At 55.5% G+C, this 17,051-nt stretch overlaps 7 protein-coding genes across 7 annotated transcripts; 3 read left to right on the forward strand and 4 right to left on the reverse strand.

Moving 5' to 3' along the window:
- Positions 1-125: 125 nt before the first annotated feature.
- UV8b_06785 (uncharacterized protein) lies at positions 126-2,103 on the reverse strand (the record flags this gene model as incomplete). The annotated part of the gene is made up of 3 exons (XM_043144282.1): positions 126-1,602; positions 1,688-1,705; positions 1,904-2,103. The coding sequence occupies 3 exons, from the start codon at positions 2,101-2,103 to the stop codon at positions 126-128; spliced, it is 1,695 nt and encodes a 564-aa protein (XP_043000217.1).
- Positions 2,104-3,411: 1,308 nt separating this feature from the next.
- On the forward strand, positions 3,412-4,217 carry UV8b_06786 (uncharacterized protein; the record flags this gene model as incomplete). The annotated part of the gene is made up of 3 exons (XM_043144283.1): positions 3,412-3,648; positions 3,732-3,811; positions 3,875-4,217. The coding sequence occupies 3 exons, from the start codon at positions 3,412-3,414 to the stop codon at positions 4,215-4,217; spliced, it is 660 nt and encodes a 219-aa protein (XP_043000218.1).
- Positions 4,218-4,412: 195 nt separating this feature from the next.
- On the reverse strand, positions 4,413-5,677 carry UV8b_06787 (uncharacterized protein; the record flags this gene model as incomplete). Its single annotated transcript, XM_043144284.1, has 2 exons — positions 4,413-5,311; positions 5,608-5,677. The coding sequence occupies 2 exons, from the start codon at positions 5,675-5,677 to the stop codon at positions 4,413-4,415; spliced, it is 969 nt and encodes a 322-aa protein (XP_043000219.1).
- Positions 5,678-6,947: 1,270 nt separating this feature from the next.
- UV8b_06788 (uncharacterized protein) lies at positions 6,948-8,683 on the reverse strand (the record flags this gene model as incomplete). The annotated part of the gene is made up of 3 exons (XM_043144285.1): positions 6,948-8,448; positions 8,519-8,602; positions 8,670-8,683. The coding sequence occupies 3 exons, from the start codon at positions 8,681-8,683 to the stop codon at positions 6,948-6,950; spliced, it is 1,599 nt and encodes a 532-aa protein (XP_043000220.1).
- Positions 8,684-12,259: 3,576 nt separating this feature from the next.
- UV8b_06789 (uncharacterized protein) lies at positions 12,260-12,654 on the forward strand (the record flags this gene model as incomplete). The annotated part of the gene is made up of 2 exons (XM_043144286.1): positions 12,260-12,461; positions 12,524-12,654. 2 exons carry the CDS (start codon positions 12,260-12,262, stop codon positions 12,652-12,654), a joined length of 333 nt encoding a protein of 110 aa, XP_043000221.1.
- A 499-nt stretch (positions 12,655-13,153) lies between these two features.
- On the forward strand, positions 13,154-14,274 carry UV8b_06790 (uncharacterized protein; the record flags this gene model as incomplete). The annotated part of the gene is made up of 4 exons (XM_043144287.1): positions 13,154-13,204; positions 13,329-13,666; positions 13,759-14,095; positions 14,212-14,274. 4 exons carry the CDS (start codon positions 13,154-13,156, stop codon positions 14,272-14,274), a joined length of 789 nt encoding a protein of 262 aa, XP_043000222.1.
- A 1,083-nt stretch (positions 14,275-15,357) lies between these two features.
- UV8b_06791 (uncharacterized protein) lies at positions 15,358-16,968 on the reverse strand (the record flags this gene model as incomplete). The annotated part of the gene is made up of 7 exons (XM_043144288.1): positions 15,358-15,380; positions 15,457-15,506; positions 15,582-15,654; positions 15,765-16,298; positions 16,364-16,469; positions 16,544-16,585; positions 16,813-16,968. 7 exons carry the CDS (start codon positions 16,966-16,968, stop codon positions 15,358-15,360), a joined length of 984 nt encoding a protein of 327 aa, XP_043000223.1.
- Positions 16,969-17,051: the final 83 nt, after the last annotated feature.

Raw genomic sequence — 17,051 nt, forward strand, 5'->3', positions numbered from 1 at the left:
GTCCCGTCGTTGTCCCGCCGCCACGCATACGCCGACCAGCACTAGCCCACATTGCCCATCACCACGACGCAAGCCGAACGAGACGAGACGGCTGGCCCAACTCGGCCGCTGAGGGTTTTTGTTTCTTACACAGCATGGGTGGTCCCTACATTGGCCGCGTCGCCGCCACACCCCTCCCCGCTCGATGAGTGTGACGTTTGGCTGCAAAGCGCTGCTGCCACTAAAATGCCGGCGCCGGTGATGCCGCCGTCGTGGCAAGCGGTCAGGGCCACCCGCAGTCTTGAATCCGCTCCCAACCTCCTGCAGACCAGCCGATCCACAAAATATTGGCAGTCCACCAGATAGTCTTGGAAGTGGACGATGCAGCCTCCTGTATAACCCACCCCCAGCTCGCGAATGTCTGCGTCGGGTGCTGGCGCTCTTCTCTCTTCCGAGGGCAGCTCTCCGCCTAGCGTCAGAAGAGCCACAATCGCCGCCGCTATTATGGCCGCCGCTCGCACCTCGATTGCCTTGGCGATGCGATACAAAGCTTCGGCGTGATGCTCGGTCCACCTGAACGCGGGACACGACGCGTCCGGAAACTCCTTCTTCAGCTTCGACAAGAGAGCGGCCGGTGCTGACGGCTTGAAGTGACTTAGGAATGTCGTTGTCATGCTGTCTTGCTTGAAGAGTCTTGCCGGCAGTGCTGCTCGCGGTAGCTTGAGCGCGCGAGCCAGGTAGTCGACGAGCATGATGCGTCCCAGCTCCCCAAGGTACCGACCAGCCGTCATGTACTCTAGGGGCTGGAAGCCGGGCTTTTCGTTTTGCTCGCTCAATTCTTCGTCCCACGAGTTGATCAAGCCCAGTTCCCTCATCGGTGCTGCCGTCCCCTTTATGCTCCATTCCGTATTCACCGCGATCTTGGCGTCGTCGACACTCTCGCCAGGCAAAACATGGACGTTCCGTGGTCGCTTGCTTGGGTGAAGCAGGCTCAGTTTGACGGGAATGGTGGCGTTGCTGCCGGTCCCCAGGATTAAGCCCATGGCCGCGCGGCGATGATGAGCCGCCTTGCCTCCGTCGTAGTCGAAGATGAAGGAGACGAGAGTCGAGACGGAATCGTTGGCAATGGCAGCGACACGTATAGGAGGAAGACGGGCGCCTCTCTCCCGGTCATAGGCTTTCTGGAGCTGTTCTCCCAGGTCCACGTTGGCGGGGATCGCGAAGCCTTTACCCATGGATGTTGTTATTGCTTTTTCCAGAGACGGCTGTTCCACGGGAAAGCTGAAGGTGACCCCCAGCGACAACGACACATCATTAGCAAGGTCGAATGCTCTGCATCCTTCCTCTACGACCTCGGCTATGCATTTTCCAATCCAAAGAAACAGGCCATCTGCGTTGTTGTTTTTCAGATGATGCGATATGGGCCACGACTTTTCGAGTCGTCGCTGCAGGCGGATCGGGCAAGACTCTGATGTGGACGGGCATTGGCGGCCGCCCACGCCATTTGGGCAGGTGCCATTCGCTCCGCCGGCATCATCCGTCTTCTTGATGCCATTTACTGCTTCGGCATTGGGTTCAGACGCCAGAAACTCTACAAAACCAACTCGAAGGTTAGTTCCACCGCTGGTCACAAGAAGGATGCCAAGTTAGTCCGCCAGATTCTGAGTTGCCTGGGATGATTGCTCTGTCCAAGGGAACAGTTGCTCACATGTCAATAGCGAGATGTCTAGAAGGGGAAAGAAAAATGAAAAAAAATCAATCCTCTGGTTAGCCTTTCGAGCGCGTTGCGTTGTTGGGTAAATTTAGCATCTTGTCAACCCGTCTCAAGGGCCTTGGCTTCCGTCGTGGATGTCTTGACCAGGAGCAAGGGGGGTGGGGATGGATAGATAGGCCAGCCCTGTGGCAAGGCAATGAGCCAACTCACCGTCCGTGACCGAGGCTTGTGACGGGGCGCAGTATGGATTCTGATATCGGCGTGGGCAAGAACTGGTCCAGAGATTCGGCTGACAGGTGGGTGAAATTCTGGAGGAATTGCTGGGAAAGAATGTGGCACGTGTCGATGTCAATGTTGATGGGCAGTAGGAAGGCGTCTAGCAGAGCCTGCTGCTCCGGAGTCGAGGCCATTGTGACCGAGAGAAGGGCGGATGCCGTCGTGCTTGTGTCGGCTGGCTGTGCGCAGAAAAGAAGCGTCGGCTTGCTCGTAAAACTTCAAGGATAACAGTTGGGCTTCATGTTGATGGGGAACAACGACTGTAGATATGCGCGCGCAGGAGGCCTCCCAGGAGACTGAAAGACGGATGCAACAGCCAAAGCCCCGACCCAGCTGTCATTAAGCGAAGCCGGGAAGCCGCTGAATAGCAAGCCCTTTTTGGTGGTCCAGGCACGATCTGGGATGGGTGACAAAAGGCGACCGCCGCGAGGCCGCGAGGCTGATGCGCACAGGAGCCAGCCATGTGGAGGGCCAAGGCTCGATTTACACTTGGGCGGCACCTCGCGTTCTGAGTGGTGGAAACAGGCATCGGACCGTGGAATTCGAGCGGGCAAGTACGCAGTACACGCGGCTGGGTGTGATTTTGCCGACACGTCCTGTCTCGATACGCGGCCCCGATGTAACCACGCACCCAGCACCCAGGCACAGGCACGGGCACGGGCACGTTGCGGTTGTTGCGGGCGCCCAAAGGCCAAGCTTTGCCAAGCTTTGCTTTGCTTTGCTTTGCTTTGCTTTGCTTTGCTTTGCTTTGCTTTGCTTTGCTTTGCTTTGCTTAGTATCCCGTGGCCATTGGATGCAACGTTGAACCACGCGATGCAGATGCAGGCGAGGGAACGGGGGAGCATTGGCCCAATCTTGCAGTGGCTGTTCCGATCCAACTGACCCAAGACTCCCTGTTGCTGAGCCTCTGAGGGGAACCGATGCTATGTATCGAAATACTACGTACTCCGTCCTTGCCCGACTTGGATGCCCGTCGTGGATGCCCATCTTGGATGCCCGTGTGCATGTCCCCGAGTTGAGTTCCATCTGCCTCTCCAGTCATGCATGATTCGTCTCATCCATCTGTACACACGGCGTGAATAGACCAGCAGTGAGAAGGTACGTTTTGAGAATGTAGGATGAGGCGAAACCGTCGTGACCCCCCCCCCCCCTCCCCCCATCCCCCCATTGCCATGTCACCGGTGTGGCCCAATCGTTGCAACCCCCGCCAAGCCAGCCACCGCAGCGCTTGTCGCCACTCCCCAAGCATCTCCTCTCCGCATCGTCAAACCGCCCTGGCCCGTACCGTCGCTTGGAGCAACCCAGCACTGAGTCCTGCAGACGAGACCCCAGCCGCCTTCCAAACACCCAGACTTGCTCCCGACATTGTCTCCAACCGGCGAGGAGCATATCCGGCAAGGCGAGACAGAGGCACATCGCACCCCAGTCGCACAACCATCATCATGGACGAGAAGCAACGTCTCAGCCAGGGGCTTCCTCTTCTTCAGACCCAACCGCGAAGCCCTCCTCCCGTGTCGCCTTTCGGCCGCTTTCGCAGGTTTCTCATCGCTGTCCTGGCTGTTTTGCTGCTTTCCAGAGGCCTTTTCGATATTTCGACACAATACATCGCCCGCCAGGTACCAACCTCCCGTTTGGTGCCTTTGGAGGCTCACATCATTAGTAAATGTCCGGACACGAGAGTAAGCAACCGCCACCCAACCTTGACGCTCTAGCTCCCGTCACGAGACCGAAATGTGGTGCTCAAGAGCCAAAAATTGTGTAGGATGCTTTGAGGTTGCTGATCCTCCCCGTCATGCAACGGGTTCACGACAAGGTTGACTTTCAGCTCAGCTACATTGGCACGTAAGTGACGAGCTTCCGTGACCGTTATAAACCAGCTACCAACGTCTCTCTCGCCATACCAAGTCCCGCTGCCGACCAGGGCGTCGACTGCATGCATGGGCCGTCGGAATGCATGGGCAACATCATCGAACTCTGCGCCCGCAAGATGTATCCGGATCCAAAGATCAACCTCGGCTTCATCATGTGCTTGACGAAAGACTACGAGCACATTCCCGAGAGGGCTTTGATCGAGGATTGTGCCTTGGAACATGCCATCGACATCAGAGCCATCAACGAATGCGCGACAAGGGACGATGGCGCCTACGGCATGGATCTGTTGCGAACCAGCATAGAACGATCCGCGCAGGTGAGTTGGTCTCGGTTTCCCCCGCTGCCCCATGGAGTTCTGCGCGCGCAAAAGGGGTAATGTCATTCATTGTATTTCTCCTGGGCCAGTTGAGCTGATTTTTTTCCCTTTGCAAATAGGCCAACGCGACCACAAGCTGTACTATCCGGCTCGATAACGAAGTCTATTGCGTCCGTGACGACGGCGAATGGACAGACTGTCCTCACGGTCCCGGCGTCAACGATCTCGTCGTCGCTATTGAGAAGCTTTACCACTCTACTTGAGCGGCTCGTACACTTCTGTCCACAGCTCGCTCGCCTCGCCGAGAGCATAAGTCATGGCCACGGCATCCATGCCGGCCTCCTCGTCGCCGGCCATGACTCGGAGCGTTTCGACGATGCTGTCCAACCCGATGGCTTTTCCCGTTGCCTGCGTGGCACCAGCCTCGAGTGCAACGTGAACAATGTGTATGTGGAAATGGTAATACGTTGGCTGGTAATGAACATATAGCTTCAGCTGGTCCCGTTGGATGGTCGGGTAGGACTCGACCGCAGCCGAGACAATCTTGTCCTTCATGTCATGCAGCCAGGGCATGTGCTTCTTCTTGAGATCCCGCAGGGACCAGATGTCGCGCCGCTCCACAATGGCCAGCAGATGCAGCGCGTCCAGAGTGCTGCGGTCCCAGTTGAGGTCTGGCAAGAGGAGGAAACCCTGGTCGCCTGCCTCGCCGAGCTTGGTCCTGTACATGACGTCCTCTACCTCGGTGCGGCCCTCGATGATGTTGAATACCCAGTCCAGTCGTCCCTCTTGGCGTTTTCTTTGCATGTACGGCCTGACTTTGTCCCTGTACATCTCCGGCGTTTCCGTGACAACCCGCACGCGCTGCTTGCTGTATTTTTTGACGTGGGACTCTGTGCACGGGTAGATCAAGTTGACTTTGAGATCGGCAAAGAAGCCGGCCTTTTCGTTCCTGGCCTGTTCTTCGTCGTCGTCGCCCGTGCGAGCCATGCTCCAGCTGTAAATGTCATTCGCCCCCAGATTCTGGAGTCGAGCGAGCGAGCGCGGAAGCCGCCCGAGGTACGCGTCAGATGTCGGGAACGGGGCTCTCTCGACGACGAGCAGCGCGGGCTGGCCACCAATCGTGCCGTACATGGAGGCCCGTCGACCAGCCTGATCTAGCGAGCCTGTCAGCCGTCACCTGTTCCCATTTCCACTGCTTCGACGTTTTCATTTCTGCCGAATTTTTCCATTCCCCTTTTCGTGAAACGGTTCCAATACGGGGTTTTATATGGAGAGATTTTTTATGCTTTTCTTTTTAAAAAAAAAAAATAGTTCAAATCCAAAACAGGGTTTAGATTATTTTTCCATTTTAAAGAAAAGAAGAATAAAGTTTCCTTCCACCTTCAGGCTTTAACTGAAAGGCAGGGCGGAAGGGGGGGGGGGGGGTGGAAGTCAATTTTGTTTTTCAAACCTTGGTTGAGAACTCGTTCGAGTTGAAACTGGGGCACGAGAGCCTCTGCTCTGGAATTCAGATCGGTCATCGTGGCGGGCCCGGTGCTGGGGGGAATTCAAATACAGCTCAATTCAGCATCAGCCAGTGGAAGACGCTGCTTCAATTGCGTCTGGTGCTGCGATATATCCTGCCACTACCAGCAGCATCGTGATTGCAAGTCGAGGCCTCTTTAATCTATGTATCAAGGCGTCGGCGTTTGTATGTACTCCCCAACTCAAGTGGGGGAATGTGCCAGCTGGCTGTGGCTGGTGGCAGTGGCCAGGCAGTGCAGTCCCCCATGTTTCACAGCTTCGCTCCAAAGCGTGCACCAACGGGTACGAGATACTCCGCGCTGAGTACATACATAGCCCGCTTCACAAGCGGCTAGCATGAACCAGGACGTGAACAGGCTCGCTTGCACTCGAGTCTTGATGTTGTCAATGTACTTGACTGATAGCTGCATTCTGATAATGAGGCCTGGGCAGGTTACACACATAGGGTTGTGCTCTACTCCGTATACATCAACACTACCCAGACTCTATGGACGCCGGTTGGAAAAGTATTCATATGGTATCTAAACTACGTTGGTAAATCAGGAGTAGGTGTCTCCTCTCGGTTGACTATGTCTAAGAAAGGCCGCCATGCAGGCCATGAAATATGTGTTTTGAAGCTTCAAATGGTTGCTGCTCCAAGGTCCCTTGCGGAGTTGGCGCGAGCAGTATCGTCGTCGACCAGACTTGGCCGGGTATCGAAACCTCCTTGATTCGACTCTTCCAGCCAACATTATGTTTCTCCCCTCCCACTCAAGGACTCGATGCAAGGCATCGTGTTCTGTTGCACCTCCAGCAAGAATGGTCGGCTGAGCCAACAGGGTATAATATAGGTATGGAAGAAGAAAGAATTACGATTAGTCGCACCTCATTCAACTCGTCAAATCGGCTCGTGTGCGTTGCAAAACGGCCCGCTATTAGATTTGGATATCCAGCTCGAACTGTTGTGGCTGCTGGGCAAGTCATAACGCTCCGCTCTTCTTGTCGTCTTGTAAAGCTGTGTTGATGTTTCGTTTCGAAGGATTGCATGTACCGTTGTCCGGTGCCGCCATGCAACATGCGGCCGAGATGGGGGCTGACAGTGACAGCCGGCGCTGACGGCAAACTGGTGTGGTTTTGTATATACCAAAAAAATAAAAAAAAAAAAAAGGAAAAAGGAAAATGAGATTAGGGAGGGTCCAAGGGGGTAAAGGAGGGACTGCTGCATTCGCGTTCATGTTCCAAAATTGCCTTGTGGCCTCATCTAGTCCGTCGGGGCTGTGACACGCTTCATGAACCGTTAGAACGGCCAATAGGTCCAGGGCTAGAGGTCGACTCCGTTGAACCTTCACCCTCTATGGTTTTCCTCCAGTGCTCCGGCAGGCAAACGCAGACTAGAGGGAAAGCCTTCATCTCTCCTTGTGCCTCTGGAGATTCTTGGCGAATGCCAGAAGTGTTTGAAACGCCGCTGTCTCTTTGAGCTCGCCGTCGCACTTCCCATTCCTCTGCTCGCTCATCCAGCATGACGCCCGTGGCCCAGCCATCGTCCCAGATTCCGACAACCTTGATCATGTCGCCCCGTTCGAGAGCAAACTCGTCCGCAGCGCGAGGCTGGTATCCCCAGAGAACAGCTACTTTATCCGACGGGTGGATGTCGTCTTGGGAATAATAGTCTTTGAAAAAAGGCAGTTGCTCTGATTGCTGGCTGGCCATTCCCAGCGGGGAAGACTGGCCGCCGCTGAAGGGAGATTGCGGTGCGTCGCTTGCGAGCATGGAACCGCTTGACAACGAACCGTGTCTTCTAGAGGTTGGTGGGCGATGCAAGACGGCTCCACGCTCGGGGCTGTCAATGTACTCATCGGAGGAAGACTGAGTATCGGTTCCTTTGCTGCGGCCGCCCGCGAAGGCCGTTGCTCCATTGCTCCTGCTCGGTTGGGGAGGCGAGCCACCGGAATGGCCCTCCAATGCCGCCATTCTCGCTACACGACCTCCAGGTAGAACTTCATACCCTTCTGGAGCCATCTGTTTGCTTTGTATCATCGAGGGGCCTCTCCGAGCAGGTGACGGTTGGTTAAAGATGCTACCTTGCTGACTTCCACGACGGCTGCTGATTTTGCGTCCGCAAAAGAACAAAAGGAGAGCAAGAAGCGCAATTGCGGCGATGCAGCCAACAACAATCCCCGCAACAGCACCACCGCTGAGCTGCTTTCCAACACCACGATCGGCCTGGGGATTGGGAGGAGTTGTCGTCACCGGAGAGGTTGAGGTTGAGGTTGGGATCGAGGTCGAGGTCGAGGTCGCAGTCGGAGCGGTGAAGGTCATGGTTGCGGTCACGCTGGGGAGCTTGACGCCATCGCAGCGCTTATCTACATTTGCACTGTAGCAGCAGGTATCGGTTGAATTGATTCCCCCAGCGGCGCAGTAAGAGCAGAGACCGATGGTGCTGTTGCCGAAACCGCAGTTTCCGGGCTCGTTGGTGTACCCGGCGATACAGTTGGCGGTGAGCGCGTCTTCGGGGAGAGAGCAGGTGGCAAAGTCGGCTCGAATCAGTTTACTTAGATCGGGGCCCGGATTTGAGCACAAGTCCTTGTCCGCGGTGATGTAAGCTTCGCTCTGAGCAAATTCGGCACAAGTATCGGCACACAACGGCCGGGTGGCATTGCCGGTGAGTGAGCAGGCACCGATGGACTTTTGAACAAGAGTATTGCACAATATAGTGGTGGTGTATCGGGCGTAAAGGTTGCTGGGGTCTGTGAAGTTGATGTTGCCGCAACCTAGCAAGCTTTGATATCTGATGCGTTGGGTGTCAGCAGCCTGTCTGACAGGGTAAAGGGAGAGAGAGCGAGGTGGGAAGCTCTTACTTGTCTTTCACATAAGTTGTTTTTACATAAGTAGACAGTTGATAATCAAATGCAGCAGTGTCTGACACGAATTGCAGAAAGGGACTGGTTTTTGACGTCCAGTTTCATCAGTCGGATGGCGATTGAGACGAAGGGATGCAGGCGGACTCACTAGGACACTACCATGCCAGAGTTGGTAGAAACGGAAGCTGAATCAAAGGCAGGACATGATTTTGAACCTCGCAACGATATGCATCCACCATTATTTTGTGCCAGGGCCGAACGAGGCAGAAATGCGGCAAGGGCGAGAGCAACAATGCCTCTGGATGAAAGGCTGCCTGGCAATCTCGGTAGGACGTCCTTGACAGGACAATTGTCCAACCTTGGCGGAAACGTGCAGCTATCAGAGACGGCCATGGTCGCCTTCGCCTTGGATTCGCCAATTATACAGATTAGGCAAGTCAATGGAATGCGACACTGGGGCGGAACATATGCCTTTGGCGCTCATCGACAAGCCATACGGCGAAAAATAGGCGATGAATTACTGAATAAGCGGGAACAGTGGTAAAAAACTTTTTGGCATGAACTATTTTGTTTTGTTTTTCGATGGGAAACCCTAACCAAAAAGAACAAAGAGTTGAGCCGAGAGAGGCCGATTCGAAGTGAAGGTCGAATTTAGTTTTAGTATCTGCCTCTGGTCAAATGCAAGTAAAAGTCGCGTAAGTCAGAAAATCGGAAATCGGGATCGAAACTCAAGACAAGGAATAAGGGATCAAGCGCATCAGAGCAGGCGGTATTATGACAAGGAGAAGGGGGGAGGGGGGAGGGGGAATGGTTCCGTTGGAGATTAGGTACAAGGAAAGGACGATCAACGTCCTGGCGGTCGTAGGTGCGATGAACCAAGCAGGACTGGCGAAAAGCTGTCAACAGGAAAGAACGTGATGGAGAAAGCAATGGCTTCTCTGAAGGAGTCAAGCGGTAAGCGCTGGCGCAGGGCGTCTCAACGAACTGGGCCTGGGGCCCTTTTGAAGGTGAGCCACTGGTGACTGGTCGCAAACACAGAGGCGCCAGGGGCACAGGCGGAAATGGGGGGGAGAAAAGGCTGCCAGACAAGGGCCTCGAGCGAGCGGCGATCTGAAGAGGGAAAAAAAAAAAAAAAAAAAAGGCAGCGAGCCGATGGACCAGCAGCCGAGAGGTAGGTAGGGAGGGACTGGTAGGCGAGGCGGAAGGGGGAAGGGGGCAGGAAAAGAAGAAGCAAACGAAGCAGAAGGAAGAAAGGTGAAGAAGGCCGTGAGGGTGTTTGTATGGGCGGCTGGAGGCCATCAGCTGGAGACCATCAGCTGGAGACCATCAGCTGGAGACCATCAGCTGGAGACCATCAGCTAGAGACCATTGGCTGGAGACCCGTCTCTGCACTCTGCAGTTGCGCTGTCAGGAACATCTGCAGCCCGGCAAGCTATCAACCATGATTCCCCATCAGCATGGGGTCAGGACGCAGCTTGAGCTGTTTTGATTTTGGTTGATTCAATGTTTGTTTCAGGAACCAGCCCGGCAGGTAGCAGCTACACCGCGGCGCAGGGCAGGTGGTACTCCGCACCTGCGTACATGGCCGCTTGCCGTTTGGGCAGCCGTTGCCGCCGTTGACGGGCCGGCCCCAGGCTGCTGGGGCTGCTGGGGCTACAACAATCAATGACCAGACCAGACCAGACCAGACCAGACCAGATTGACTGGAGCCATTGAAGCAAGTCGGCACGCCGATAGGTCAAAGGTCAAAGGTCCAGTGTCCCGTGCCCTCCACAACGCCCACAACGCCCACAAAGCCCACAAAGCCCACAAAGCCCACAAAGCCCACAAAGCCCACAACGCGAAACGAGTGGCGTCGGTCCCATAAATTAATCCAAAGTCGCTCGCTTTCTGGTAAGCTTCAAAAAGTTCGCGGCGCAGGAGCTGCAGTCCTGGGTCCGACAGACAGACTGCAGGACTAATTTCATTTAGGACACGTCCGGCCGCCCCTTGCTGGCATGGCGGGATGGATCCATTGAGGCAGGCCACGCGGCACAGCACGGACGGTACTACGGAGTACAGCAGAGATATTTATACCCATCCGCCTGGAACCATGAATCACACACAAATGGGCCAAGGGGCTGGGAAACAATCAATAAACCGTCTAGTCCGTCTAGTCCGTCTAGTCCCGTCACAAAGCTCTTGTTTGATGGAAGACAACCACGAGGTACGGAGTACAGCGCCGCGACACGCTCTTGCTCCCGCTCTTGCTCATTCCTTGGCAGACGAGAATCAGAGGCGGAACGGAACCATCACCAACTCAGCGTCCCGCTCTCGAGCGACGTCGGGTCAGAAGACGCAGTACTAAAGAGGGACTCGACGACTCTTCGCCGTCATTCTTCGACCTCGCTCTTTCCTCTCCTTTTTCTCCTTCTCTCCGTCTCCACATGGCTAACGTGTAACTTGAGTATCCTCCGTCCACACTCCAGAGCACGGTGAAAGCATGGCAACGGGGTTGTTCTTCACATTCTGGTTCTTCGTGTGCACTGGGCAGCACCGCAGCCTTGCCGTGTCGCACAGACATGGAACGGTGGCAGAAGGGGGGGCGCACGCATCTCGCTTCTCCAGAGACAGCGTACTCCCGTGCTCCGTATGAGGGAGGCCCTATTATATTCTTGCGGGACAGAGGTGCAGACGGGGATAGCCGCCAGGCCGCCAGGGGTGCACGGCCATTGACCATTTGACTTTCTTCAACGCGCACAGGGGTCGACCAGCCTGTCCTGGTTGCCTTGGGCAGGGTTCCCTGGGGACGAGGGTTTCGAGTGAAGATTTGCAAGTTTGCCTTTTTTTTTTTTTTTTCTCCTCCTTGCCGTTGTGTGATGACTGCGTAGATCTAGGTTCGGAGTATCTGCCCAAAGAATATGCTAGGGCCAGGTTGCAGAATCACACCAGCCTTGCACTACTGGTAGCTTCCGATTGTGGTCGTTCCATCACGCACGAGTTGTCCGATGGCCAGCCATCTGGGCTCTGTATGCCTTATGCCTGTGTCAGTCGGTCGTGGAGGTAAAACGGCTTCCATGCTCCGGCCGGCTCGACAACGAGTCGCGCCAACTGTTGTGCTGCAAAAGCCTCGTGCGAATCTGAAACAAGCGCCGCGACATTCAACAACGACGGCCCAGATTCCACACAAGCCATGCGTCACCTGAAGCAAACGAATCCCGTCCGTCGGGTAAAACAAACACTGGACAGCCTAAAGGCGGTAAGAGGCAGCCTTGGAATCCCCTCGTTAAAGGCGAGGCATCGCAACGCACAAGGCTCGAGGCCAGTACGCGATAAATGCTATTTCCCAGGCCTCTCCAGTCCTCACATCGACGTGTCAACTGCTTTGTCATGCTGTACCCGGCGATGAGAGGACTCATGGCACTGGTCGCCTTCGAACCAAGTCCGCCATGTCGTGCGGCATGCATCAATGGCATGGTGCTCTTTCCCACGCCGTGTGTCGGCGCGTCGCAACAGTGACGAGCAATGGAAATCTCCCGTCACTGTCTTGCTTCGTCGCCCTGAAAGACAAAAGACTCGGTCCTCTGAAGCATGCGCATCTTTTTTTCATCGTGCTCTTGCTAGATGCAGGTTTGCGCGTCTGGCAAGAATCAGCGGTTAAGCCACATGCGACAGCTACGTCCTCCAGAGTCCTCTATTACATGTCGCCTGGCGTCACCGGGCGTCACCGGGCGTCATTGTCCACCGTCCTGACAAGCCATGAGACATGTACGCTGTCTGGCGTCACGCCTCTTCGCCAGCCCTCTGGTTCAAGAAGGGCTGAAAAGAGGAATTAGTGGTGCGTCGGGGGCCTCAAGCCGCGAAGCTCCGACCATCCAGATCCTGAGTCCTGACGCTCCGTACCTCGTCTTCTCCCTTGAGACTCTGAGCCGTCGGTATCAACCTATTGAGCCAAATCAAGGTTACTAGTAACGAACAATGACCCCTTTTGCTGAACCAACACATGCTAATCTTGCTAAACAGCCAGTCACGCCGCCTTTGCCAGTGCCGACGCAAAGGGCAAAATCAGGTACTCAACGCAACGAGCAACACCTGATGGAAGCCTCTTTTCAGCCACGCGACGCAACAACACCAACCAAGGAGTCCTCGACTAGACACCGCCGGCCCCAAAGAATGCGCGAGCGCCCCTTGGATGAATGCGTCTTTCACCATCCCGTCCTTCAATACGCCCACATTCTCGCGACCACGTCCGCACAAGCCGCACTGCACTGTTGGACTCGAATTCTCTTGATACCCGACTCGGTCTCCCTGGCACAGCTGCCTTGGAAGCTCAGCTTTGTGCCACCGCTGCCACTACGTGTGTCATTCTGCTCTTACTAGCGTGTCAATGGAAACAAGCCGCGACCGCGATGCTGGTGCCCCTTCGCCCGTCATGCGTCATCCCTTTTCACCAGCTCAGCAGTCTCGAATTGCCAGCCATAAACACACCTCGCCGTCTCGTCCAAGATCAGGATAGAGGCAAACCACAAGCCATCAGGTCGGGAGACGTGGGTCAATCCCCACGGCCATGGGAATAGATTCCAACGTCTGTTTTTTTTCTCCCCGTAACCACGGCTTCACACTCTCCCCTCCGCAGAACAGTCGTTGTCCACCATGTGGACAGCATCGTCCAGCAGTTCTTCACTGGACAACTCGAGGAAACCGGTACGTGGTGACAACGGGCTACCACAGCTGTCAAACGCATCCTCACGTCGCCTTTTCCCCAGAATCAACATGACTTGAATAACCAACACTTTTTTTTTTCTTTCTTTTTTTTCCGCAAGCAAAGGGTCCTCCATATCCCCCCGAAGACGCTGGACTAGGCGGCATCCCAACCAACTCGGTCGACACCCCCATCTCTGCCGTCATACTGGCCTTGTTCATCGGCTCAGCAGTCTTCTACATGACCATCTTCCAGCGCAACCGTCGTCGCGGGCACAAGTTCGTGCTCTCCGGCCTCCTGTTCGGGCTATCCATGGCCCGCATCGCCGCCAACGTCATGCGCATCGTATGGGCCATCTACCCCCGCAGCACGCAAATCGCCATCGCGGCCACCATTTTTGCCAACACAGGCGTGGTCCTCGCCATCGCCCAGCGCATCCTGCGCGCCCACCACCGGAAATTCTCGTCCGGCAGGGGGGCCCCTCGCCGTCTTCAACGCCCTGCACGCCGTCATCGTGGCCCTTGCTCGTCATGCTCGTCATCTCCACCGTCTACAGCTTCTACACGCTGGACCCGCGCAAGCGCTCCCAGCTGCGGGACATGCAGCTCTTCGCGTCGGCCTCGCTCGCCGTCTTGTCTTTCCTGCCCATCCCCATCGTCCTGGCCAGCGTCCTCGTCCCCAGCAAGCACCCCGTCGGGCAGTTGGGCACAAAGGGCGGCATGAGAACAAACGCCGCCTTGGTGCTCCTCACGTCCTCCATCCTGGCCCTCGGGGCCAGCTTCCGCGCAAGCGTTGCCTTTCAGCTCCGCCCGGCCAGTCGCCTGGCTTGGTTCGACAGCAAAAGCCTGCTACTACTGCTTCATATACGTCGTGGAGCTCGTCGTCGTCTACCTGTACGCCCTGTCCCGCTTCGACCAAAGGTTCCACGTTCCCGACGGGTTCCGGCCTGCCCGGCTGCTCCTCCAGCACAGCGAGCAGGGAAGACCCCAGGGACGTGCTAACCCGCAAGGAGCGAGCCGCATGTCAGGCTCAGACTGCCACGCCGGAGAAGGGGGAGGCCTGTGTCACGTGATACTAGCTGTATTCACTCTACTACCTCTACTACCGTTAGATAGATGGCAGCTTAGCTCAACCCAAGCCCTCCTCCATCACAACTTTTTGCATCGTGCACCGTGATAGCAGGATCCGCGGGAGTGAAATCCCCCACGCCGGCAATCACCAGCCTGACCCAGGGGACCGAAAGTAGACTTGACTTGAATGGAAAGAACTCGAAACGCCGTCAAAACGTAGCAGGAATAGGAAATTCGACAGGAACGACGAGGGTGAGAGAAATACCACCACTGATCAATCTTCCTATTAGATTGCCCCGTACATCTGCGCCCCCACCGCCGTGCCCTGGGCCTCATGGCACGCCTAGAGAAAGGGCTCGCATACGCGAGGGATTCTGCCGAGTCGTCGCGCTCGTGACTCGGCTCCAGCTGGGCTTCTGCCGCTACCGGAGCGTAAAAGCAGACAAGGCAGACGTGTGGTCCAAAAGGACTCGGGGCGTTGATCATCTCCTCCAATCTCCAACCACCAGCTTGCATGCTCACTGTCACAAGCGCGCGTCTCATCACCGAGTTGCTTTTCCCGTGCCTGTTCCGGCCGCAAATGTCCCCTCGAGACTGTGAGTGAGCCGAGAAAGTAGCACGCCATGGCCGTGGTGAAGCAGATCGCTCGGGGCAAAAGAGCAATGGCCGTTTTCATGGGCTGTATGTAAAATAGGATACTGTATTTTTTCCCTTGGTCTCCCCGCCGCCCCTGCTTTGAAAAAAAAAAAAAAAAAAAAAAAAAAAAAGAGGAAGAAGAAAAAAATCCCAGTCCGAATTTCTGTCTCCTCCGTCTAGCTTCGAAGATTCTATCCAGGACTACCACGGATTCTGCCAGCGGCATGGTCCCGCTCGCGTTATTTGCAGCAAGTCATGACAGTGTATCCCTACTTCCACATGCTTTGAGACGTCGTCGGGGCCGAGGGGAGCAGGATTTTGGCGCCACAGACATGAACAAGGCACAACAAGGACACCAAATCGCGACATGTTCCAGCTCGTCTATCTGATCTGCAGCATCCATCCCCTCCAATGACTGCACTCCGGTATTCTCGTTCCTTACGGCAAGCTTAGAGGAAATAGTCGGGTGTACCTGGCATTCGGTCAGCGTCAAATCCGAGGAGACGGCGGAGACGGAGGCGATTTGTTGTGGGGGGGGGGGCACATACGTCTTGAAACCATGGGTTCTCCGGCTCTTGGACAAGGGTCGAATTGTAGGCTGGAGCGGGCAACGTTAGCAACAATCGGGCCTTCTTTTTCTTTTTTTTTTTCCCGTGAGTTTTGAAATGCGTACAAGGTGTATTTCAGATGTTCATCAATCTCCATAATAGCTGCTTGATTACCACAGCGATAGCAGTAGTTGGGTGCTGGTGTCACATTAGCTACAGCTCCTACCGGCAACAAAAAGGGTACGCAGGGGAGGGAAAAAAAAAAAAAAAAAAAAAAAAAAAGGTGGGAAGGATTTGTGCGACAGTACCCGAGAAAATGGTCACCACATTCCGATCTTGCGACCAGTTGTAGCCCTCCATGACGAGCTGGTGAGCCCGGGCAATCAGCGTCAACCCGTTGTTGTGATTGAAGGCTTCCGAGATATCTTGACCAAAAGTATACCCAGCGCCACGAGGCGAGATTCCCCAGCCGCACCGGTCGTCCGGGTCTGACCACAGAAGATCGCACATAGGGCCTTCGTGAGGGACCTCCTGGATTCGGTCCAGAGCTCTGATGTTATCCAACGTGTCGATGCTGGGCGACAGACCACCGTGGAGGCAGAAGATCTGGTTGTCGATGAGGGCGGTGAGGGGGAGGTAGTCGAACACATCTGTAAAGTACTTCCAGACGTTGGCATTGCCGTACTTGCGCAAGCACTCGTCGTAGAAACCGTAGACTTGGGTGATTTGCCGAGACTCGTGATTTCCTCGCAGGATGGTGATGCGTTGGGGGTATCGAATCTTGAGGGCAACGAGCAGGGTGACGGTCTCGACGGAGTAGTAGCCTCTGTCGACGTAGTCACCTGGCAGACGTCGTCTCGTCAGTAGCGCTCTTGCGTCAGGCAGTGAGCAAAGAGCCGGTGCTCACCCATGAAGAGGTAGTTTGTGTCTGGGTTGGGGCCACCAATCTTGAACAGCTCCATCAAATCATGGAACTGGCCATGAATGTCGCCACACACGGTGACGGGGCATTTCTGAAGTCGCACATTCAGTCGAGCGCCACTTGATGCATGGTTTGGCATCGGCGAAGCAAAGACGCGATACGTACCACGGGCTGAACGTTCGATTCTTCCTGCAAGACCTCGCGTGCCTGGTGGGTCCAAGAATCAGCAAAAGGAAAATTTCAACGTTCAGGTTGACGACGATGGATGGAGCTGCGCGGCACCACAATCGCAGGCCGACCCGACCCGGAACAAACCCCCCGCTCAGAGGGCGTTGAGCAGGAAGCCCAGAGCTCAAAACAAGACGGGGAGAGGTTGCTGCGTCAAGAAAACAGAACGACAAAACGGTGGCCGCTCGGGCGAAAGACACCCTCACCTTATCGCAGAGTCGTTGGACATCAGCCTCGGCCAGTTGCTTGCAGTTCATCAAACTCTCGATCCAGCCGTCAAGCGTGGGGATGGTGGCAGGCTCGTTGAGAACGGGCGACACGTCGGCAGGAGCCCTGCCAACGTCCTCCATGTTGGTATCCATGCTGCAGTAAATGCACCGCTGCTCTGAGAGCCGAGTTGAGGGACTTGGTTATTGTACGGAGTAGGGGAGAGAATGACGTTGTG

The sequence above is a fragment of the Ustilaginoidea virens genome, chromosome 5, assembly GCF_000687475.1.
Source record: "Ustilaginoidea virens chromosome 5, complete sequence".
Classification (NCBI taxonomy): Eukaryota; Fungi; Ascomycota; class Sordariomycetes; order Hypocreales; family Clavicipitaceae; genus Ustilaginoidea; species Ustilaginoidea virens.